General features: G+C 45.6%; 1 protein-coding gene across 7 annotated transcripts in view; it reads left to right on the plus strand.

Moving 5' to 3' along the window:
* The first annotated feature begins 13,826 nt into the window (after positions 1-13,826).
* The window catches only part of CELSR1 (cadherin EGF LAG seven-pass G-type receptor 1), a 161,566-nt gene continuing 151,311 nt past the window's right edge, over positions 13,827-24,081 (plus strand). For 6 of the 7 annotated variants that reach the window (XR_013774130.1, XM_079304733.1, XM_079304735.1 and 3 more), the window contains exon 1: positions 13,828-17,115. Coding sequence is in view for 6 of the 7 variants with exons in the window: in XM_079304733.1 (XP_079160859.1) it covers positions 13,944-17,115 (3,172 nt within the window). In the remaining variant the exon portion in view is untranslated. Of the gene's footprint in view, positions 17,116-24,081 lie in introns of all 7 variants that reach the window. The other variant, XM_079304738.1, reaches the window with a different exon arrangement.

A 24,081-nucleotide genomic window follows, 5' to 3' on the forward strand; every position in this document is an offset into this window, starting at 1 on the left:
GGGGGATTAGCAACAGATTTTTGATGCCTGTCTGTTCTCCTGATGCTGAGGGAGCCAGGACCTAGCTAGCAGAGCACAGTGCTTTCCTCCTGCAGCAGAGCAAACTGTGTTGACCCCAGAGATTTGGGATCCTTTGATTCCTCTTGCAAGTCAAATCAAATGCTTTGCAGTTCACTTCATGAGGCACCTGTGGGAACAGAATCTGACATGCTGCATCTTTCCCTAAACTAGCACAATCCTACTGCAGTGGAAGTTTGGGGGATTAGTAGCACTTAATGGCTCAGTTCTTTGAGTGGTACAAATCTTCCTCATAGTCAGGCTGAAGAGTCACAAGTTAATGACAAATATTTGTTCTCTTTAATGTGTGTACCAAGGGAGGAGCGCCCAGCTCCTTCCAGCTTTCCTCCTCCCTCCCTCTGGCAGCTTCAGCACCACCTGCTCTTAGAGCAAAGTGGGCACAGAAATAAAATCCATGCTGGCTTTTGGACAGGCAGGCAATACAGGCTTGTAATGTGAAAACATGCACTTTATTTTTAAATACGGTGAAGAACTTGGGCACACCTTGTTGAAGATGGAGTAATGCACTTCCCACTAAGAAATATCATATTTTTATGGATATAAAAGACCAATTTTTAAAAGTTTGATAGTAAATGCAACAGTGATTTAACAAACTGAATTGCAAGGTACACTTGGTTATTTGCTGCATAGAGGACAGAGTAAGATAAAACTGTCAGGGAGACTCTCCCATTGAGGTTCAGAAAGGACATTCCTGCATTCTGAATTCCTATTTTGAGGGGATTTTAAGGATGACTGGATCCAAAATTAGTCCCCAAACTGGTCAATGTTTATGTCTAAAGGATTTTATGTGTACAATCAATACTTCTAATCACTTAGCTAACATGTCAGTTTCAGAAAATAAAATAAAAAATTTTAAAAAAAAGTATAGGTCTTTCCTCCAGGCTGCCTTTCCTGTACATCACTATTATTCTACAATTTTTCCTCCAGGACCCCACCCCTCAGAAGCATCATTGCTTAAATTCCCTGGGAGGCAGGAGCAGCCTCACAGGCTCCCACTCCTTCAACTCACACCTCAGCTGTCAAGGACCTTGAACACTCTCCTCTGCCTCCCAGGCTGTCCCAAAAATGGCTCCCACTCCCCATCAGCTCCTCTCCTCCCTGTCCTCCTCCTCATCATCATGTGTTCACCCCTCTCCTTCATCTGTAACGACAGACACAGCCTGTATCTTCTTCTGCCAAAGTCTGTAAGTGCTGGATCATCCTGCCCTTCTCTGGTTTGTTCACACTAAGAAATCAGACAAAGAAGAAGTTTCTGCCTTTCTTGGGTAGTTTTCAGATTGCAAAAAAGCTTCAGCACAGCCCATCACTGGTGCCAACCCCTCACAGGGAAAGACTGACTGGCCAGCTCTCACTCACCCTGCATGGCCAGAGTGATGCCAGGGTGGCCACAGAACCCTTCAGATGTGGGGCTAGACCCATCATTTACACCCTTTGGGTTCCACAGGGTGTGTGATTTGAGATTTTGGGTTGCTTTGACTTTTTTTTTTTCCCACTGGTGAATGGGCAGTTCTTTATGCAGTATTTATGAGGAACAGTTGAATATCTACAGCCTTGCTCTGCCAAGACAGACATGTATTATCAGTGCTCTCATTCAAGCTTATCTGTGCATGGTCTGTGGTGTTCTGGGGTCCTGATCCACATGAGGGTCTTCGGTGACCTGCTGCAATGGAATGACAGTAGATACAGCTGATGTATATGGTTCAGAAAACATTTATATCTTTGAAAGCTCAGGATTGATGCTGTTCCTGTACAGAAAATAAATGATAGGTGAAAACTTTGTCCTCAGTTTTCCATTAGCTTACATTTGCTAATGTTTCTGTTCATGTAAATAAAACTGATAGAAACTCATGGAGTGATCAGTAATACAATATCATTTACTGTTGTGTATATCTAAGGTTTGATACTTTTGAATATTGGTGCCAAGATTTGCTCCCTTTTTAATGACTCTTTTTTTAAGGACAGACTTGAAAATTTTGAAAACACTTAGGCACTTAGAAAACACTTAGAGGTAAATTAATAAATTTTCCTAAAAAAAAAAAACCAAGCCCCCAACAAACAAACAGACACCCTCCTTCTAAAAAGCTTAGTTGGATACTCTTAGAGAGACCAAACAGTTATTCAAATGTTATTATCATTGTATTAAAGGGTAGAGCAACTCTAAGCATGATTAATTTTTCATGTATTGAGTAGAAGGGGATAATTAGAGTGTGCTTCATACCAATTGCTGCAATGGCTTTCTAATTAAGCAGATGACTGCCGAGCTAATGAGATTCAAAATTAATTTTTATGTATGAATTTGGCCAGGCCTATTTTAAGAACCCTGAAGACAGATTGGTCAGAAGCTTTTTTTGATGTCAATCAGGCTGCTATTTTGGAAACTGGCATTTTATCACCAGGGTGGCTCTTTTGCAATGGCTTCTGCCTCTACCTGGTGGCTGGAAGATGAATTGCAGGATTCCCAGGGTTTGGTTTGGTTGCAGGCAGGCAGTATTTTTGGATAAGGATATATATAAACATGAAATCATCCTAAGCTTTTGCTATCTGAGGACTCATTTTCTTCCCCACTCCCCAGTTGGGTCAAGTAACTATTGGAAAGGATTGGCCATGTGGATATGTGAATAAATAAGGTACATTCACAATCAGCATCAGCAGTCATTACTCATCTGTAAGATTCCTTTGAAACCACCAACAAACTGGTGCTAACAGACAAACAAAACCCAAATGATACAATCAATTCCATTTTCAAAAGGCAGTGGGGAAATCCTTCAGCAGCAGATTGTGAAATAACTGCCATGGGTTAAGAGAGTGTTTTCATGTGAGCAAGCAATTGGCAAAATGCAGGAATACACCAGCATTATTCACAGGGAAGAGGAGTCCCAGCTGGAGTCCTACACTGACATATGCTGCAGCTCCTCTGAGCAGCCAGTTTGTACAAAATCCACAAATTAAGGTGAATAATAGACCTTCTGGGATATTGAGTAAAGTCAGTCAGCTACATGCAGCTGTCCAAAATAATGGCAAAAGTTACTTCAGCAGTTGCAGAAGGGTTTCAGAATACACAGTAACTGGACAATAAGATGGCAGGTGAAATTGCAAATAAAAGAATAGTTTAAGTCAAACCTGTTAGCAAGCTCAATTGTAGCTTTCAATGTGCAGAGATAAAACCTGAATAAGCTACTGCAAATCAAAACAAGATGCACAGCTCCGGGTCCCCTTTCAAGGCAAATATAAATGTGAAAATATGTTACAGAAAAAACTGTAGCCAATAGCCCTGAAAATAAATAACTGGGGGGGATAGGGGTGGGAGCTGTGTGCATGAAGTGTTTAGCAGAGAACATTGTCTGAGGGTGTTTGCAGCCCTGAGCAGGTGGCAGATGCTACAGGGAAGTAAGGGGAGGGTTTCTCACACAATAAACGCTGAAGTTTCACAGCAGTTTGTGGGAGGGTGCCAAAGTTTGCACAGTTCAGAAAGCAATCAGCCAAAGTCCTGGAAGAAAAATCCATTTGGCACTATTAAAAATGAAGGTGTTATTTCTGGTCAGGAAGTCTTTGGACCATGAATAGTTGCAGTCTGCAAACACTTCTGTGAAAAAACAGCACTTTCTCTTACATCTCCTTTTGCCCTGCCTGCAGGACCTGTCACTGCTAGACATGGTCACAAGCCAGGAAGCTCTTTGGTCTGCTTATTCTTGATTTTTTTTAAAAATTGTTTATATCCATTACATTCCACATTTGAAGAGAAACACCAAAGGCTACTAAGCATTTGCTGGAATACATCTCATCTCCCACCAGATGACATTTCAAGCCTCAGCAGGAGTCATCTACAGTGTCTATAACAGGAATGGAGACAGCCAACCAGAAAAGCCTCAACTAAATGTGAAATACAGCTAAAGTCCTTTCTATTACTAAATCCACAGTGTACAACAAGTGCTGCACTGAGAAACTGCAACCAGTTCCCATAGCATGTGTACTTAAGAAGTCTGTATGGCATGTAGAGCTCACCTTAATTCTGACATGCTCTTGCAAGCTTGACTTTACCAAGGCAGTATGACCCATGACATCCATCCTGAGAAGGTCAGTACTAGGTAGAAAGCTTGCTAAATTATGAGATTATTATGTGATTTCCCACTTTGCAACCACTTTCTACTGCAGCATTATGTCTCAGTAAGTTCTAAGATACTGGTTTCAGATGGGGTCAGAAGAAAGGGAACACTAAATGATGCTCCCTCCTGCCAGTTGCATCCCTCTCTTCTGTTCTGCCCTAGTAATTTACCTTGCTCTGTCTTCCTTAACCTGTTTTATCCTGCTTTTTTCCCACTGTTTGCTGTTCTGTTTTGAGCCACAGAATGGCTGGATTTGGAAAGGACCTCTGGTGTAACTGTTCCAAGCCTCTGGTCAAAAAAAAGGTCATTTATCATTCAAAAGTCAGATGGTGTTTGAGTATCTCCAAGGATAGAGACTCCACAAGAGGGAGACTCCTGGGCAGGCTGTGCCATGCTCAGTCTCCTCTCAGTGAGAAGGTGTTCCCTTGATGTTCAGAGGGAGCCTCCTGTGTTTCTTTTCATGTCCATTGCCTCTGACTCTGTCAGTGGGCACTGCTGAGAAGAGCCTGGCTCTCTCCTGTCTGCACCCTCCCTTCAGGTATCTGTATAACCTGGTGAGATCCCCCTGAGCCTTCTCTTCTCCAGGCTGAGCAGTGCCAGCTCCCTCAGCCTTTCCTCACAGGAGTGATGCCCCAGCCCTTTCACTGTGTCCATGGCCCTTCCTGGGCCATCTCCAGTATGTCCATGTCTCTCCTGGACAAGGGAGCATAGAACTGGACCTGGCACTCTGGGCTACCCAGTGCTGAGCAGAGGGGCAGGATCCCCCTGACATCCTCCTCCTGGGAATGCTTTGTCTGGGAGGACACCCACAGCTCTCTTGGCCCTCCACTGCATGAGACCAGGGGAGCAACACTGCAGGACTCACCTGAGAGGAGATGTTCCATTGGAAGAACTCTAATAGCCACCAAGTTCCTGCCAATGGATTAGCAAGACTAACCACTTTTGTATTTTAGAAAAACGCTGCCTTGAGGCTGAACAAACCACCTGATTAAAAGTTACAGTACTTGAAAAAGGCAAGGTCTTTCCAAGAGAGCCTTGCCTCAATCCATACAATAAGTGGAGATCATGGACTAGGAGAGGGAGCAATCTTGGCTGTAGAACACTAAAACACAGATACAGAGCAGCATAGGCCTTCAGCAACCCAAATATTCACACATCTCTGGCACCTGCAGGTTTTATACAGCATGCAGTTGGGTGAGAAAGCAAAGAAAGAATATGAGAAAATCCTATTCCAAACAAGACCAAAGGCTTCCCTTCATCCCCTTTCCCAAGAAGTAACTCATTAGCACCCAGTGATACCCACCCATGAGAAGTCCAGCATCCCAGCACTCCAGCACTTTGCCCCATGACTACCCCAGGACCCTTCTCTGTCCCAGTCTGTGCTGACAGCATGCTTTGTTGGCTAAAATATTAGAATAAGCCTATTTTGACAAATTTCCATCAGTGACAGTGGCAGCTGTGGGAATACTTTTGCTTCCAAGTCTCTCAGCCTCCTCATTGTTCAGAAAATATTTTAATTTCTTCACTGTGGGTGGAAATGGAGATCAGCACTTTCTAATATTAGAGCATGAGTAGCAAAGAGTCCCAGAGTTTCACCCACAGTCTGCAAAACCCAAGGGCACCCTGCATCTGTCTAACATGACATGGCAGAAGGTGCAACTAACTGCAGAGGCAGCAGCTAAGGGTGATGCTGCACACTCCAGTAGGAATGGTTAGAGATATTCCCAGAGGGGTTTTTTCACATGAAAATATGTTTTGGGCCCCTGAGGACAATGAAATCATAAAAATGGCATTTAAAGCTGAAGGTCAGGTCAGGAATTACAGAATCATTAAGGCTGGAAGAGACCTTTCAGACCATCAAGTCCAGCCATCAGTACTAGCACTGTAACCCTAAACTCCTAAACTCTTGGGGGGAAGCAGGCAGGGTGGGAGTGGTGCTGCTTTGGCTCTGTGAAACCATGGCTGTGGCATGACTGATGATGGGGTTTGAAGCCAAAGCTGCCCTGTGGAAACCATCCTGTGTGACTCTTGTTTCTTTGGGGGCTGTGAGACCATGTCTGTCTGTAGAGGGAAGATCAGCCTGGCAGCAGGGATGGAGTTGGAGCACATGCCTGACAGCCTAATGAGCTTCCCATTCCCCCAGCCTGTGTCACCAGGGATAACTTCTGTCCTTTTCCCTGACTACAGTGCTCAGGTTAGATTATCTGAAGATAAGGCTGTTTTGGGGCATGCCAGATAGAACAGGAAATGACTCCTGGCTGTAAGTGAGCAGGAAAGAGGGTCTCCTGTATCCATGTGGAACATCCTCCCACAGCCACTCTGGTGCTGCCAGTGAGGCTGCTGTGTGCTGAGGGGCTCCTGTCACTGCAAATAAGCATCACCAATTTTATTTAAAAAGCAGAATTTGGACTGCTTCCCAGATTATAATTACCTATATATAAATACAATGATAATTATGTTACCTGAGAGAGACCTCAGAGCACGAACTGACAAGTGATGACAACTAAATTCATTAGGAGTGCAAATGCTCTTCCTCTCCTTTATGAAACAACACTGAGTGATCTCTGAAGAAATCCAGCAGCCAGAGACATAGTCTGTTAATAAGTGGTGAGCCTGGTAAAAGCTGCTGGAGAGGCAGGACAATGAACTATGGTGCTCAGTAGCTAGCAGAGCAACAGAAAATAAAACAGCTAAGATAGTAGACTTTGCAAATGCAATGTGTTTCATACATTTGGAGTGAAATCTGTCTTTCAGTTTGTTTAAACTGGGAAATAAATCTGGGCAGGGGCCATATTTTGTCATTGAGGCCAACTGGTATGGCATGGCTTGCTCCCAGAGAACAGCCTTTCTACATTTCCAGCACACACTGGGAATCTCCATCCAAATTTCTCACAGGCATAGTCCCAAGGGTGATCCCAAAGATGAGCTGGCACAGGCAAAGCTCAGCCTGGGAGCTCAGCATCACTGCAGTGCACATAACCTGGGCCTGATCCCTCTGGATGGCTGCAGATGGACATGGACATCCCAGAGCCAGAGAGAGCCTAAACTGGGGCCCAGCACAGTATTAGTAAGGCTTTGAAAAATGTTTTTTTCAAACACTTTCTATTTTTCCACATTCAGAGTTGCCAAGCCTCAGGTATGACAACAAACACTCAGAAATATGTTACAAAATGCATCTATAAGAAAAAATTACTGTTCCTAGGTCTCTTGAGAAAATATGAGAAGAGGTTATGGTGCAGTGTGTGCTTCCTGTCCAGCACTAGAAACCAAGACTCTGTCTCTCCATTGAATTCCAGGTATGAGATAAAACTAAGAAAGGAGGGGACATGACAATAGTAATAATATCTCATATGCACAGTGATTAGGAGAGGTGCTAAATGCCAACTTCACCTTCTCTTGCTGAAACAGCCACAAAGCTGTAACCCCCACCATTATCTGAGCAACCTGTTAGGCTGACTACATATTCCCACACTAAGCATTTCAAGTAATATTTTAATTTTTCCAACAGGGCAACTAATTCTCTGCCTGCAAGTCTTTCATTACAGCTGTGTTTTCCTCCCCTAAGAGGCTGAAACCCCTTGCCTTTGAATGGAATTGAACTTCTGGAAAATGAACAGATTAGACTGAAGTCACAGTGTCCTTGCTTTCATGCCCATCCACCAGAAGTTCTATGAATACTCTTTGATAAATTGAAAGAATGTTCCTCCATGCTTTTCTAATGCAAATGTTTCCATGTCCAACAAGCCCATGGAAAGCTGATGAAAAACAGGCTACAAGGTCCTACTGCCAGGAAGGAGCTGAACAGAAAAGTGCTTGGGTGTGTAGATATTACAAAAATAAACAATACTGATTAATTTAATGACATAAAATCCAACCAGCTTCTGGAGAAGAATCTCTGGGTGCTGAGCAAGTAGGCAATATAGTGGCAGATGATGCTTGGTGCTGATAAAGACAAAATAATAGAGGTTGGAGGGAAAATCCTAATCCTGTCTCTATGTAGACCATAAAATGTTGAGAAAATGTTAGTTCACTGCAGGAAAAAAAAAAAAAAAAAAAAAAAAAAAAGGAGGCATTAAAATCACTAGAAAACAGTATTTCCATATGAAATGAGTGTCTAAATAGTAGAGAGAGCTGAAGGAAATGCTAGGGGAGAAATTGGAGCAGTTTGGATTTTAACATCATATGACAAACATCATCCACGTGTAGTTGCTGAGAAGTAGCTGCTGATGGTGGTACAAGAACAGTGTCCCCACATTCCCATATTCTGTAAAGGCAGAGCATGCTTACCCCATGGGCAGTGCAGTCCTGCACTCCTCCACAGCCAGAAGCAGCTCTGTCAGTCCTTGAACTCTGCTACCTGATCCACTCATCTTCTGTGTCACCTCCTTGCTCCTCGAGGTTCTTGTCGCACCCCAGTACCTGCTCCCTGTGGCCACATCAGGGTGCTTGTAACGTGTTGTAACTTTAGTCCCAAACCCATCACTCAGTCAAGTCAGAATGTCTACCAAGATAGTGTTTCCCTTTTGTACTCTGTTCTTATTAATTAGTCCCCTAATCCCCTGATTAAACAACAGGAGCTGGCAAAGCAAGGCAATCTGTCCTACTGCACCTTTATTTTGATGAGCTGTCAGCAAACTTTCAGCAGACTCTTGGGCAAAGCACAGGAGCTGACTTTTTAATCTGTTTGTACATCATAAAATGAGACTCTGTGAGAAAGAAAGGGCAAATCCTACAAAACAAACAGTAAAATGTAATTTCTAAGGGTTTGTTTTTCATTCAGCACCTCAGTTAATGTATAGGAGAGATATGCAAAGTGCAGAAAAACACATCAATGTGCAGACTTGGGCTTTCTCCTCTGCTTACTTGAACTGGGTGATTAGTCTCACATTTTATTTACAAGTTTATTACAGTATACATTACAGAGCTTGTTATTATGTAGAATTACATTTCTGATGCATTAATCTCTATATCACCTCCTTCATAAATTACAATCAAGCCTTATTCACTTTTGTTTGCTCTTGGCCACCGTGAAATTTTCGAACATGAAATTTGCTTTTCTATTGGCTTATTTGTCATTTTGCAAGTTGTAACTAGTGGAGCCTTTAGCTAAAATGAGGAGGGGAAAAGAAAACCAAACCAATTTAGTGTGAGGAAACTCACAGGCTGTGTTTGAGTAGGGTGGAGCTGAGCTCCTTAGGGTAAATTATACATGAATGGTATGAAGTCTAAAGAAATAAACAAGTTCCAACACCGAATCGCTGCTGTATCCACCGGGGATTTTAAAAGAGGCAACAGTATGATTTGCTGCAACAATGCCAAGAGAGTTCTAAATTGTTTCTACTCTTTCTGAAAAGCTACATGCAGCCAAGAAGCCTTGAACATAATTCCTTGCAGTAAGGATCCCAGCATTTTGAAGTCCGTTCTTGGCTTTAAGAAGAATGAATGTTAGCAATAAAAGTATTTTCTGGAACACTTCCAAACCTGTGTGGTTCCTGCAATAGGTGAAGGATCAAATTTCACCATATGGAGCTTGGACTAGCTCTTCTATTCCTAAAATAAACTCAGATGCAATGTAGGAACATAAATTGCTTTTGCTCATTTGGCCATTCTTGGGCTGGACATGGAACAGAAGATTGCTCTGCTGACATGCAGTCCCAGACAATGGAGATACCAACTGTGGGAATAGGATATAACTACAACCAGCACAGGGAGTCTAAAAACTAGCAAGTTGTTATTTGGTTTTGGTTTGTTTTGGTTTTCTTTTTTCATTCCAATATGCTGCTAGTTTATTTGAAATATTGGGTAATAAATAAAGTTCCCACCCAAAATCTAGTATTATTCACTTCTCATGTGTGGCACAAAACATTCAGTTTCTTTCCAGTTGCTGGAAAATTGTAAGGTTGTGGAATAAACTGTGGTTAGAGGCTGTTTTATTACTACCTGTTGTGGTTTCTTAGATTATTTTCTCAAAGTGCTACTTTAGCAGGAATAAATCATTGGTGAATTTGTGAAGTAAATAAATGCAGTTATGAAAATGTGATACATGTATCAATTTATGTTAACACTATGTATATAGAGATCTTGTACAAGATATAGGTTGTGTTGTATGGATACCTAAGTCTGAGGATAAATTTTTTTCTTCTTCCCCCAAGCAAGAGTTTAGAAGACAAAACTCCTTGTTTGGAGGAGTGGGGGACACACTGCATATCATTGTTTTGCAATATACTTCACAAATCAAATTTTAAAAAACCAAAAAACAAAAAAAAACTTTTCACCATTCTCGTTCTTAAAAAAAAAAAAAAAAAAAAGAACTATTTTAACACAGCATTATTGAATGTGAATTTTAAGTCTTTCCCCAAAATACCGGTGGGCAGAGATAAGAAAAGATCTATCTCCTTCTATGGAACCACCTCTTCCACAGGTATGGATTTACACTGAATTACTTTATCCCCACCTTAAAAATACTGGATGCAGGAAACCCCAGCTACAGTCCCAACTAAGGAATGATTCCTGATTTCTCCCCTGCTCTTGTAAAGTAAAGTTTTAGGAAAATTCCTTGCACTTTAACTACCTTTATTATTATTATTTTTATTTTTATTTTTATTTCTCATTTTTGTTTTAAATTCCCTTTGGAAAAAAAAACTTGAAATATTTTATTCCTAGGCAAGTTGAAACAGAACTTTTTTTTTTTTTTAGCTGTGAAATAAGTATGTCATCAACTGGTACAAAGGAAACAAAGGGTCAAGGTAAACCTGACCTGCTTGCATTTCTTATGGACATTGCTCATCATGGTGATGTCATGTGATTTCTTCTCTAGGAAAAGGACAGCTTATATGAGAAAAAATCTGCAAAATCAGACACGAAGTATCTGGTTTTCTTTGAAAGATCAGCCTTCATTGGAAACTTGCCAGCTAAAACAAGAGAGATGTGTAATTCTGTTTTTGTTCCCCACCTTGAGTGCCTTTACCAAGCATTCAGGTTCACTGCTGCCTTCTCTGGAGCAGCAGCAGAAACATCCCTCAGCCCTGACCTCCGATCTAACAGCGACCCCTGCTTCCATCTGGGAGCAGCCCTGAGTCACTTCAACACTGAAAAGTCTCTGGAGTTGCCAGAACGTTAAATAAAACATTCTTCTCACCAGGGCAGCAAGTCACTTGTAAAGTCTGTGTTCACAGTTTTGGATTTGAAATCTGTTTAAATGGCAAAATAATATGGCAAATGGTGCAATGTATACAAGGAACAATAAGGATAAAACCTTTAATTAGAAAACAGTGAAACATCACATCAACAAGATGAAATTGACTGGAAATAGAAGGCAGGTCATACAAGTATAGGAAAGATGGAGGATGTTTTGTAATTGTTTTGTACAGAAGATATTATAGTATCTTCCCAACTCACAGTTGCCTCTTATTACAATACAAAGGAGAAAGTTTAAACTGTCTGTTCTTAGAAATTTATCTTGAAATATGTACTTGGATCTCATCTTGAAGAGTCAAGAATATACATTATTTTATAACAAGAGGTTATTTTTCAAATTGTGGGCATTAAGCATAGGAGCAAAAAAATGTAGAGTGAAGCAAGAAAAGTATGGACTTAAACTAAAGGTTCCTTATACAAATCCCAAGTTAATATTGACTAACCCAGCTACCAAGTGAGTTGCTTTGTTTCTGGAGTAGAAAGCAGGTCACTGCATCCACTCAAACTCAATAAATGAATGAAAAATTTTTAACTTTCCTTGCATGAGTGATCATTTTCATCAGAGGATATGCAAAGCCAAGTAAGCTTCTAAATTCCATTTTTAAAATCTCTAATTGAGTAAAGCTGAATCAGCAAAACATCTTCCAAAACCCCAGTTTAAAAAGCTCTTTTTCCTCCTGACAGTCATAGTGGCAATTATCCAGGTGGTTGAAGGTTTTTTGTTTTTATTTTCTGGGATTTTCTTTTTCTTTTCTTTTCTTTTCTTTTCTTCCTTTCCTTTCCTTTCCTTTCCTTTCCTTTCCTTTCCTTTCCTTTCCTTTCCTTTCCTTTCCTTTCCTTTCCTTTCCTTTCCTTTCCTTTCCTTTCCTTTCCTTTCCTTTCCTTTCCTTTCCTTTCTTTTCGTTTTCTTTTCTTTCCTTTTTTTTCTTTTTGTTTTTTTTTTTTTCTTTCTCACTTTCTTTTTTTTCTTTCTCTCTCTTTATTTCTTTCTCTCTTCTTTCTCTTTCTTTCTCTCTCTCTTTCTCTCTCTCTCTTTCTCTCTTTCTTTCTCTCTGTCCCTTACAATAATGCATTTCAGAGCATTACAGTCACTGAAATAATCTGCTTTATCCATAGTTTTCTTCTAAGTGCCAAAGAGCCTGAACCGACAGTGACAGATCTCTCTGAAAGTTGCCTCCCAGCTCCTAGAAGTGACAAAGTTTTGCAAAATCGCAGTCGGCAGCCTTGGGCTGCTCGCAGTTCAGCACCCCGTGTCCTATTCCCGGGTGAAGCTCTCGTACGCGGCTCTGTGGGTCAGGAGGGGTGTGTGGCTGCGGCAGGCAGGGCAGCCCCGCAGGCGGGTCCCGCATCCCGCATCCTTCCCGCAGCACCCACCAGGGGCCACTGCAGCCGCGGGGATGCGGCCGCACCCGGCACCGCTCCGGCGCCGCTCCGCCGAGGGGGAAGGAGCGCGACACGAAGGATTTAGCGTAATTCCCTAGAATTGACATTATAATCACCAGTGCAACGTTTCCATGCCGAGTTGGGCTTCGCTTCTTCTCACAGAAGTTTGCGTCCCGTTTATACTTATTTGCGATAGCCCCAAAGAAATCTTTAACTCGAGGCTGTAGATCCACCGGCGGCTTTGCGCGTTTCAGAGCAAGGCGTGAGCACGGAGCAGATCTTGAGCCGGGACACTGGCAGCCACCCATGGACCTCCACATCGTACTCATTTTGCCCTGGAAAGAAGTTTCACTTTATTTTCCCCCCTCCATAGCGAGATTTAATAAAATTAATTTAAACGTATTTGTGTTTAACTTACTTCTGGACGGCGGATCTGAGACGACAGGTGGCTGCTGCGCGGGGAAGAGAGCGAGAGCCGGTCCCGGGAGCTCGGTCCGGGCGGAGCGGCCGCAGCGGGACCGGCCCCGAGCCCGCCGGGCCCGGAGCTCCCCCGGCCGCCGAGGGGCGCCGGGCGCGGAGCGGAGCCCCGCGGGGCCGCAGCCGGCCCGGCCCCCGCCGCCGCCCGGGAGGGGCCGGGCGGGGCCGGCACAAACCCCGCCCCGGGCAGCGCCCGCCGCGCTCCGCGCTGCTCAGCGGAGCCGAGCCGAGCCGGGCCGGGCCGGGAGGCTGCAGCGGGACCGCACCGGACGGGACGGGACGGGACGGACGGGGCGCGGCGGCTCTGCCGTGTCCGCAGCCACGCGGGACCGCGCCGCCCGTGGGCCGGCCCCGCCGCGGGGAGGGGGGACCTCGGCATTTGATTTTCTTTTCTTCTTTTTGGCGAAGGAGAGGAGCAGCAGGTTTATGCTAATCGCCCTCTGGGGAGCGGCGGCGGGAGGAGGAGGAGGAGAGGAGCCATTTTGAACTCACTTCAAAGTTTAAGGTGGAAAAGTTGGAGCTCTCCAGCGCGCTGCCCGCGGACCGGGACGGGGCGCGGGGCTCGGGGCCGGCGGTGCCCGGGAGGCGAGGGCGGCGGGGGGGGCGGGCCGGCGGCTGATGGATGCGGGCGGGCGGGCAGCCCGGCGGGTGGATGGATTGTGCGGCAGCCCGCTGCCCGGCCCCGCTGCCCGCTGAGCTCCGGAGATGCCGCGGCTGCTGTCCGCCGCCGCCTGCGTGTCCTGGGCCGCGCTGCTCTGCGCCCTGGGCTCGGCGGGCGGCGGGGACCCGCGGCCGCCCCGCGCCGCCGCGCTGCTCCACCTGCCCGCGGGGCCCGCGGCGCGCCCCGCCGCCGCCGCCGCTGCTGCCGAGCCGCCCGCGCTGCCGCCCGCCGGGCGCCTGAGGGCTGCGGGCACCGCGCCGCGCCGCGCTCCGCCCGCCGAGCCCCGCGGCGGCCCCTGCCCGCGGCGCGCCCGGCTCCGAGCGGCCGCCGAGCCCCGCCGAGCCGCGGGCTGCGCCCCGCCGCCGGGCACCGAGCGCGGAGCGCGGCGGGCGCGCAGCCTCAACAGCCCCCCGCAGTTCCAGCTGCCCAGCTACCAGGTGTCCATCCCCGAGAACGAGCCGGCCGGCACGGCGGTCATCGTGCTGCGGGCCCAGGACCCCGACGACGGGGAAGCCGGCCGGCTGGCGTACTCCATGGAGGCGCTCTTTGACGAGCGCTCCAACGACTACTTCACCATCGACGCCGAGACGGGCAGCGTGGTCACTGCCCGCAGCCTGGACCGGGAGACGAAGGACACCCACGTGCTGAAAGTTACCGCCTCCGACCATGGGTCCCCACGCCGCCGCTCGGCCACCACCTATCTGACCGTGACCGTGAGTGACACCAACGACCACGAGCCAGTGTTCGAGCAGCCCGAGTACCGGGAGAGCATCCGGGAGAACCTGGAGGTTGGTTATGAGGTGCTGACCATCCGTGCTACCGATGGCGATGCCCCAGCCAATGCCAACATGCTTTACCGCCTGCTGGAGCCCGGGGCTGGTGACGGAGTCTTTGAAATTGACCCGCGTTCTGGGGTTGTGAGGACACGAGCCTCGGTGGACCGTGAGGAGGTCTCTGAGTACCACCTGGTGGTGGAAGCCAACGACCAGGGCAAGGACCCAGGACCGCGCAGTGCCACGGCTATGGTGCACATCACTGTAGAGGATGAGAATGACAACTACCCTCAGTTCAGTGAGAAGCGCTACCTGGTCCAGGTGCCAGAGGATGCCCCGGTGAACAGCCAGATACTGCAGGTCCAGGCCACAGACCGGGACCGGGGCAGCAATGCCCAGGTGCACTACAGCATTGTGAGTGGCAACCTGAAAGGCCAGTTCTACATCCACTCTTTCTCTGGCGCCATTGACCTAATCAACCCTCTGGATTACGAGACTATTCGGGAGTACACGCTTCGGATCAAAGCCCAGGATGGGGGCAGACCTCCTTTGATCAACTCCAGTGGTATGGTGTCGGTTCAGGTTGTAGACGTGAATGACAATGCCCCCATCTTTGTGAGCACTCCCTTCCAGGCCACAGTGCTGGAGAATGTTCCTCTGGGCTACTCGGTGCTGCATATCCAGGCTGTGGATGCTGACTCTGGAGAGAACGCCCGCCTGGAGTACAAACTCATAGAGATGGCACCATCCACTGGAGGTGCCCCTGTAGCAGGTGATTCTGCATTCCCTTTTCAAATCAACAACAGCACAGGGTGGATCACTGTGGCTGCAGAGCTGGACCGAGAGACTGTGGAAAACTATCACTTTGGGGTGGAGGCCAGGGACCACGGCGTGCCGGTCATGACCTCCTCAGCCAGCGTGTCCATCACTGTCCTGGATGTGAACGACAACAACCCCACCTTCACAGAGAAGGTGTATCACCTCAGACTGAATGAGGATGCAGCTGTGGGCAGCAGTGTCCTGACCCTGACGGCAGTGGACAGGGACGTTAACAGTGTTGTGACTTACCAGATTACCAGTGGCAACACCAGGAACCGTTTTGCCATCACCAGTCAGAGTGGAGGGGGGCTGATCACACTGGCCTTGCCCCTGGATTACAAGCAAGAAAGGCAGTACGTGCTCACAGTCACTGCCTCTGATGGCACTCGCTTTGACACCGTCCAGGTCTTCATCAATGTCACAGATGCCAACACGCACCGCCCAGTCTTCCAGAGCTCCCACTACACAGTGAGCGTCAGTGAGGACAAGCCCATTGGCACCTCTATTGTCACCATCAGTGCCACCGATGAAGACACGGGGGAGAACGCAAGAATCACTTATATTCTGGATGACAATATCCCCCAGTTCCGCATTGACCCTGATACAGGCACCATCACCACCCTGATGGAGCTGGACTATGAGGACCAGGCCTCCTACACGTTGGCCATTACAGCCCATGACAATGGTATCCCCCAGAAGTCGGACACCACGTACGTTGAGATCCTCATCCTGGATGCCAATGACAACGCGCCCCGCTTCCTGCGCGACCGCTACCAGGGCTCCGTTTTTGAGGATGTGCCGCTCTCCACCAGTGTGCTGCAGCTGTCTGCCACTGACCGTGACTCAGGCCTCAATGGCCGTCTCCTCTACACATTCCAGGGCGGTGATGATGGAGATGGAGACTTCTACATTGAGCCCACTTCTGGAGTGATACGCACCCTGCGCAAGCTGGACCGCGAGAACGTGGCTGTCTACAGCCTGCGGGCCTTTGCTGTGGACAGGGGCAGCCCCCCACTGAAAGCCTCTGTGGACATTCAGGTGACTGTGCTGGACATTAATGACAACCCCCCTGTCTTTGAGAAGGATGAGTTTGATATTTTTGTGGAGGAGAACAGCCCTGTGGGCTCTATTGTGGCACGGATCAGTGCAGCAGATCCTGACGAGGGGACCAATGCACAGATCATGTACCAGATTGTAGAGGGGAACATCCCTGAGGTCTTCCAACTAGACTTGCTCAATGGAGACCTCACAGCCCTCATGGACCTGGATTATGAGAGCCGTACAGAGTATGTTATTGTGGTGCAGGCCACTTCAGCCCCTCTTGTGAGCCGGGCAACTGTGCACATCCGCCTCCTGGACCAGAACGATAACCCGCCCGTGCTGCAGGACTTCCAGATCCTCTTCAATAACTACGTGACCAACAAGTCCAACAGCTTTCCCTCTGGTGTGATTGGCAAGATCCCAGCTCATGATCCTGATGTGTCTGATAGCCTGGCCTACACTTTTGTCCAAGGCAATGAGTTAAACTTGCTCCTCTTGGACTCTGCCACTGGGGAACTCAAACTCAGTCGTGATCTGGACAACAACAGACCCCTGGAAGCCCTTATGAAAGTGTCAGTCTCAGGTAAGCAAGTGATTGATGCATGATTTTGTTTGTACACCAGTATGGGGGCATGGGCAGAAATAGCATGCTTGCAGTTTAGATGGTACCTCTTGGTTTCCTGAAGCAGCAATTTATTGGTGAAATTTTTGGAGAGGAACCACAAAAATGTATCGAGCCTATATGCTGTACATTGAAGTGTGTCTTTGAAGTTATTTAGTAAACGTGGATCACAAGGATAAATAAATATGAGTGTGCATGGAAGGGAGCATACTCCCTCAGCTGAGGTGGTACCTTGCCTGGAGCTTTTCTGATGTGGTTCCATAAAGATGGTAAATAATGTTAACTTGCAAAGATGTAGGGAATGCACGTGTATCTGTAATGCTCTCTCCTCTCCCTCTTTATTTTTCTCTAAAAAAAAGTTGCAATTTGGTATCTCTGCTTTTTCAGCAACAAGACATGTTTACTCACTTCTGTGTTCCCAGAAGTTTGTCTGGTAGTTTCTTAGACCTCAGCCCAGAGCTGGTGTGGCCTGGGTGGGTGTGCTGTGTGGTGTTTGCCATTTCCTGCAGTCCTGTGAGAAATGGCAGCTCAGAAGGCAATGAGTTATGGCTGTGTGATGGCTGTGTAGCATGGCTAATGGCACTGGAGTTGCTCTAGTGGCAGATACTGGCCAATTGCAGCCCCCAAATCAGGGCTGTTAGGGGGATGGAGAGAAAGGGAGAGGGAAGGATACTGTGCCATTAACTTCACTACAGAACTTGTGTCTGTGTGTGTGTGTGAGGACCATTCCATATTGACAATATGTACTTTTATTTGAGCACAAACATGCTCTTGGGATATTTTTTTTTTTCTGCTCAGTTGCTTGTTTATCATGGAATTACTTTTTATGCCTCTAATTGTGACATCAATCATGCAATGAGTAATTTCCTCTGCAGGTGCCACTCTATAAAGTTTACTGTGGATCTGGTCCCATATTTCTGTTGACTTTCAAAGGTTTAGCCAGATACTTTCCTTGCTGCCTCTCTCTGCAAACTGAAACTAAGATTTGTGTTCTTTTTGTAGAAAAGGAAAAAGCTCCAAGTACTAGGTATGTAAAATCACACTTGAGGAGATTATTATTATCAAACTGTGGCATAATCCCAGCAGCAATTGTTTTGCTGTGAAAGTGGCAAGGTTCCTTTTGCTTCAGAAAAATGAAAGTGACATGAACTGAGGTGACTGATTTTGCTGCAGTGTATCTTCTGAAAAGCCACTCCTGGTTCTTCCAAAATGCTGGGTGCAGTGTATGTGGTAGGGTAAATGCTGTTTCCATGTCCTGTGAGGACTAGCAGGAAAAACAGACAGTAAGCCTGTGACCTTAAAGAAAAACATTTGGATTAACTTGCAGATGATTGCATGGTCACTGTCTGTTTGAACCAGTAGCTCTTTATCTGGTAGCAGAAGATAAGCAGTCATCTTGAAGCACAAAGCTTGGAAAAGTTGTTAGACTAGGCGAAGAGTGTTTTCAGTGCAGAAAAAAGCTGACACGAACGATTCCTTTCTCAGTGTAATGATTTACATGGTTTAAGTGGGTGAAGTCTCAGGTAGGAGTGAAGACTTGTTTTCTTATGCAGGATATTAATTTTCATGTTTTGTGAAGGTGTGAACTTTGAAACTGTGTTGTTCATCAAAATGAACTGTTTGCTCTATGTCTTGAGATACTTGAAATGGTTAAGGTTTTTTTATGGCTAGAGTTTTTAAATAATTTTATCAAGCACTGAATTGCATTTGACATTTATTTGGAGAAGTTCGCTGTGTGGAAATTGGAAGGGCAGTTTGTCGTAGTGTGATTAGTCCATGAAAGTCTCACCTGCCTGGTTTCTCTGATTTATCTGATACAGTTCAAAAAAGAAAAGAGACAGAGAAGAAGCTCAGACAGAAGTACTCCACGGGGTTATCTCTAAGTGTTGCATAACACCTGCAAATCATCTGCTAAAATGACCTGTCAGTTAACTGAGAAAAACCTGTCTATGGAGTAGCCATTAACCTCTCTACTCAGACAAACACAGTTTTCTGCTACTCACAGCTGCTCTTAGGTCAGGGAAGGACTGGAACTCCATATGAACTTGGGAATTTGATCTCTACATGAGTCGGAAATAACAGTGGTGCTATAAAAATCTTATTTCTGTCTAGCGATGTGCTGTGCTGCAGAGGGATGTGAGTGTGTGCAGTGCCAGCAAGGTGCCCTGCTGCTCCACTGAGCTGCTTTGAGACACTGATACGTGGCTGAATGCAGCACTCTTTCATTTGACTTTGGGATTATTCAAATAAGCATGGAAATTTTTGCCTTCTGCTTATAAACAGAATGTAAGAATCATCAAGGCCAAGCAAATGGAGCTAATAAAGCTGTCAGAAGTTTCGTGTCAGCATTGTCAGAAGCTCTGTGGGGTGATGAGCAGCTGGGGCAGGCTCTGGGCTCTGCCCTTCTGAGTGCTGGGGTACCTGGGGCTGTGCCCCCACAGCCAGCCAGGAGCCAGCCCAGGCGCAGGAGGGAGGAGTGTGGGTGGTGGGGATATTAGCATTTTGCTTTGGAGCTTTTGAAGTCTGTCTCTTTTGAAGTGAATCTCTCTGGGTGCCCCTGTGCCTGTTGTACAGAGCTGAGTGAACAAACCGGACCCCTTTTGCATGCAGCTGTTCCAGAAGTGCTCCAGGGGTCTCTTAAAAAGGCACTGTCTCCTTTTTCTACTGTACCTTCAAGGTTTTCCTACAGAAGGGCAGAACTTTGCCTTTGTATTCCCATGTCTGCACATCGTGGTGTTGTTTCAACAACTGAGGTGGAATCTGGCCTCTGCGGAAATCCTGTGCCTGCTTTCCAGGAGGGGCAAGATTTTACTCTGACCTTCTAAAACAGGTGGTCAAGAGTCAATCAGTCTGTGATTTCTTAGTGTTACTAATAAATACACGGATTAAATTGACAGTATGGTTAAATACAATTGCTTTTTGTCTGCAATAATGTTCATGATAATGTTGAATTGGGATTTATTTGGTCAAAAAACAGTCACATTGAAGTCACATTGCGTTTGCTTGTTACACATTATATTGCAGTTCTTGCCGGGGCGGTGGGGGGAAGGCTGGTACGAGGATCAGCTTTGCACAAATGTTACTCAAGTTTTCCTGGGTGTCACATTGCAAACCCTGCTGGCACCTGCTTGGCTGCCTTGCCACAAACAGTCCCACTTATCACCAGCGACAGCTCGGTGGGACACAATAGATGTGTGTGCAAACTCCTCTGGGAGCCCAGCCTGAACCAAACCCAAAGCGGCTGGATGCTGCAGCTTCTGAGTGGTCCAGATAAATGTGAAATATCATTATCATTAAATGTGAAATATCATTATGCAACATACATACAATGTGCACTTCTGGGAAGGTGTTGCACCTCGGGCAGTGAGGGATAGGCACCCAAGCATTTTTGAGGACTGTGCAAGCTCAAGTATTGTCTTTTACATTTCTTTAGCTTTAAATATCCAGTGAGGTTATTGACTATCAGCAGATAGAAATTAACATGGAGCTTGTTTGTGTTACAATCAATTTCAGGAGCTTTTACTCAGAGCTTGGTAAAGAATCTTCATTATTATTGTAATGTAAAAATCCTTATTGCTAATGATGCTGAATCTCCAGGTCTGTGCCTTCTCCATACAATACAGATGATGCAATACTTTGGTGCAGCCCTTCTGAGAAAGCTGTGCCTGAGATACAAAGTGTTGGGGGTTACTTGCATGTGGCAAGATGTGAGATCGAAGGGAGAAGGGAAATTCTAGCGAGCAGGTATCTTTGTATGTACAGGGACACCCCTGGGCAGGGAGGGTGAGCGTGGTGTGACCTCTCAGGATGCTGCTGGAGCCCTGGGCAGGAGCTAATGAAGAACAGTAACCATCAGTTAAGGTTAGGGAAATTCCTGGATCTGCTGTGGCTACCTGTATCCTTTATTGCATCCATATAGGTTCTATATTCTAATCTATGCTACAGCAAGGTGCACTGTAGATGTGTGTCCTTCCAGCCTGCTGGAATGTGACTTTCTGTTTTCAGCTGTGTGATGTGTTCCAGCTGATAAAAAGCTGTGATTGCCTTGTTGGTTCTGTACAGGCTTCCTTCCACTTCATGCCTGGGTTTCATAGGAGTGGTGTATTTTTGTTTCAAAAGACAGGAAAACATCTATGGCAATGAGGGGAAAATATTTAGTGGAAGTCTGACTGAAAACTGACTTTTTACTGTGATAAAAGGTATCTTCTGTCTGTCAATAAATAAAATGTTGATACTTTTTTCAGCAATTTCTGGGAAAGAAAGAAGCTAAAGTAACAAGGATAAAGTATGGGAAGAGTAAGACAGTGAGAAAGATCTAATATGCTTTACTTGTTATCAAGTCTCATGGGAAAGAAATTAAATGTAGAGAAGTATGGTAGTGGGATTACTTTGAGCTCTCTTTTCCTCTAATTTTCACATTATTTGCAAATGAGGTAGTTATAATAAGCATTTTTTAGAATCAGATTAGTAATTGGTTTGTGTTTTTTGATTACTTTTTAAGCCTCAGGGTATATTAAAGAATTGGTTTCCTTGGTGCATTCTCTTGTGATTTGCTTCCATCTCACACATCACTGAAGTATTCTTCCTTCTGACCTGCACTCTGGAGTTCAGAAGAATCCTCTCTGGTTCTGTTTTTCTGGTCAGGCATTTCAGAATTGTTTTAGGCTGGGATTGCAGAACCTGCTGCAAACTGCCAAATACAGAATAAACATTGAGTTGTTGCCCAAGTAATGGCAAAAGAGCCCTTTGTTTAGAATACAGGAACATTTTTCTAAGTTTTGATGTTAGCATGATAGTAAACCTGCAGTAGAGGTAGTGGTGAGGAAAGCAGGTGATGTGAAGCAGTGGGATTTTAGATATTTTATTTTATATGTCATTATCTCCAACATCCCAAGTGTTACCTGAGGAAGTGTCTGGCTACTGATAAAGCCTATCATTTTACATCTGCTCGTTGAACAGTACATTTTCCTTCAGTGTATGTACTTAATACCTTGGAACTCTCATCTGTTGCTGACTCCCATCTTTGAACTAAGCACGTTTTCTGACATACCATGACTGGGGAACATAGTGTGAGGTTTAAAGTATAACATTAGGTGAATGAAAATAGGTAGCCTGCTCACTGCTCTTCTGTAGGGTGATTGAGAGACCCTTAGCAGACACTTGTTTAGGAACCCAGACATCCTCACACTTCAGCCAGTCTGGTCAGAGCATCTTGCCATCCTGGTATCTCCCAGCATCTTTGGGTTTGGGGTGACTCACTTGTGATCTGCCTCCTCCTCAGTGTGCAGGTCTGTCAGACACCCCTGCAGCTGACAAGTTGTCTCCAGTCTTTGGGCTGGCCAGTGGTCAGAGTTCAGGGGTCCAGGGGTGTGTGATGAGAGCGTGCCACACCTGTGATGGTGGTTCCAGCTGAGCCAGATGTGCAGCTGCTGCACACATTGGCACAGCTGGGCTCACATCCACTGGTTATGTTTTGTACAGCAATTGTTGGGCACAGGTTTGACCTGCAGCTTCACTGAGCCCCTCAATTGCCTTTGGGTCAGGTGAGACTGGTACAAAGACCCTGGGAATATGACTGCTCTGGAAGTCAGAGCAGCAAACAACTAAATGTGAAGCAGAAACCTCTTTAAACCTGTGTGCAAGTACCTTTTCAATATTTAGCAGTGTAGGCAACTCTAGCAGCAATGCTCATGCATGGAGGATGAGTAAGGGAAGGATCAAATGTCAAGACACAGGATCTGTGCTCTCCATTCCTTCACCCTCTTTCCTGAGCCCTGGGGGTTTTGAGAGTCGGTTGGTGAGGAGAAGTTCTCAGTGTTTGAGTACTCGAGATAACAACACAATTTACCTGCTTACCTCAGGATTGCCTAAGCCACAGGGTTTGGGCAACTATCTCTTTTGGCTTCCTTTGGCCTACTGACTTTCATTTCCAAAAATATCTATGGAAACTATTTAGGAAATGTAGGAGGGTTAGAAGAGCTGAAGATACTCAGATCAGATCTAATGACAGACTTTGGCAATCTTCCATGTTACAGTGTTTCTGTCCTGGTTTCTGTGGGAATTATGATGTTTTTAGGTAATGTAGTACTCCTAACTACTCTGACATCTACTTTGCCATTCAAGAAACAAGCATGGTAGTACTGTCTTTTCTCAATGATAGGCGTTTTTGTTGTCTGCTCCTTTTTAAAGACTAGTTGGACAAATGATTGCATAAATCAAAGTACAGAACAAATTGACAAGGAGTTCAGTTCTTCATAGATTTGTTCACAGTGGTTGTCCACTTGAAACAAAGAACATCTGAGACCTAATTAAATGCAGTTTTGCCACTTTGTATTTCTGTGACAAGTGACAGTATTATTATTCCCCCCCAATTGAGCTCTTTTTCCAGTGTTGAAAAACACTGAGCTATTTATAGAAATAATACAATTTCCAAAAGGGGCAGAATGTAATCTTTAGTGAAAATTTTGAGATCTGTTGAGATTTGCCTAATGCATTCTTTTAAATTATTAAGATTTTGCTTGAGAATTAATTGCAATGCGTTGATCTTACTGGATTGAAAAGAGCTTTATCAAAGGTACAGCTTGGCTTTTATGGTCAGATCTCTATCTGGTACCATGATCATCCTCTATATCTCTTCAAGTGCTTCAAATGTAGGTTGCAGCCCTGCCTGATTGATAAGCTGGAAATGCCCATCTCACCCCACTGATTAAAGAGGGAACATGAGTGACTGACTTGGGCTGATTACCTTGTTATTAGGTGGCTGAAGTTCAGTGGGATGAGCCCACCCTGAATGTGTGTGCCAGAACAGAAGAGTTTGCTTTCTTTTGCAGTGAATATTGTACTTATTTCTGTTACTGCAAACTACCTGCAGTAGCAGGCTTAGCAGGCTAGATAGAAAAGATGGGGGAGCCTGTAATTTGCAAAGAG

This window comes from Erithacus rubecula (assembly GCF_903797595.1).
Source record: "Erithacus rubecula genome assembly, chromosome: 4".
NCBI classification, from domain to species: Eukaryota; Metazoa; Chordata; class Aves; order Passeriformes; family Muscicapidae; genus Erithacus; species Erithacus rubecula.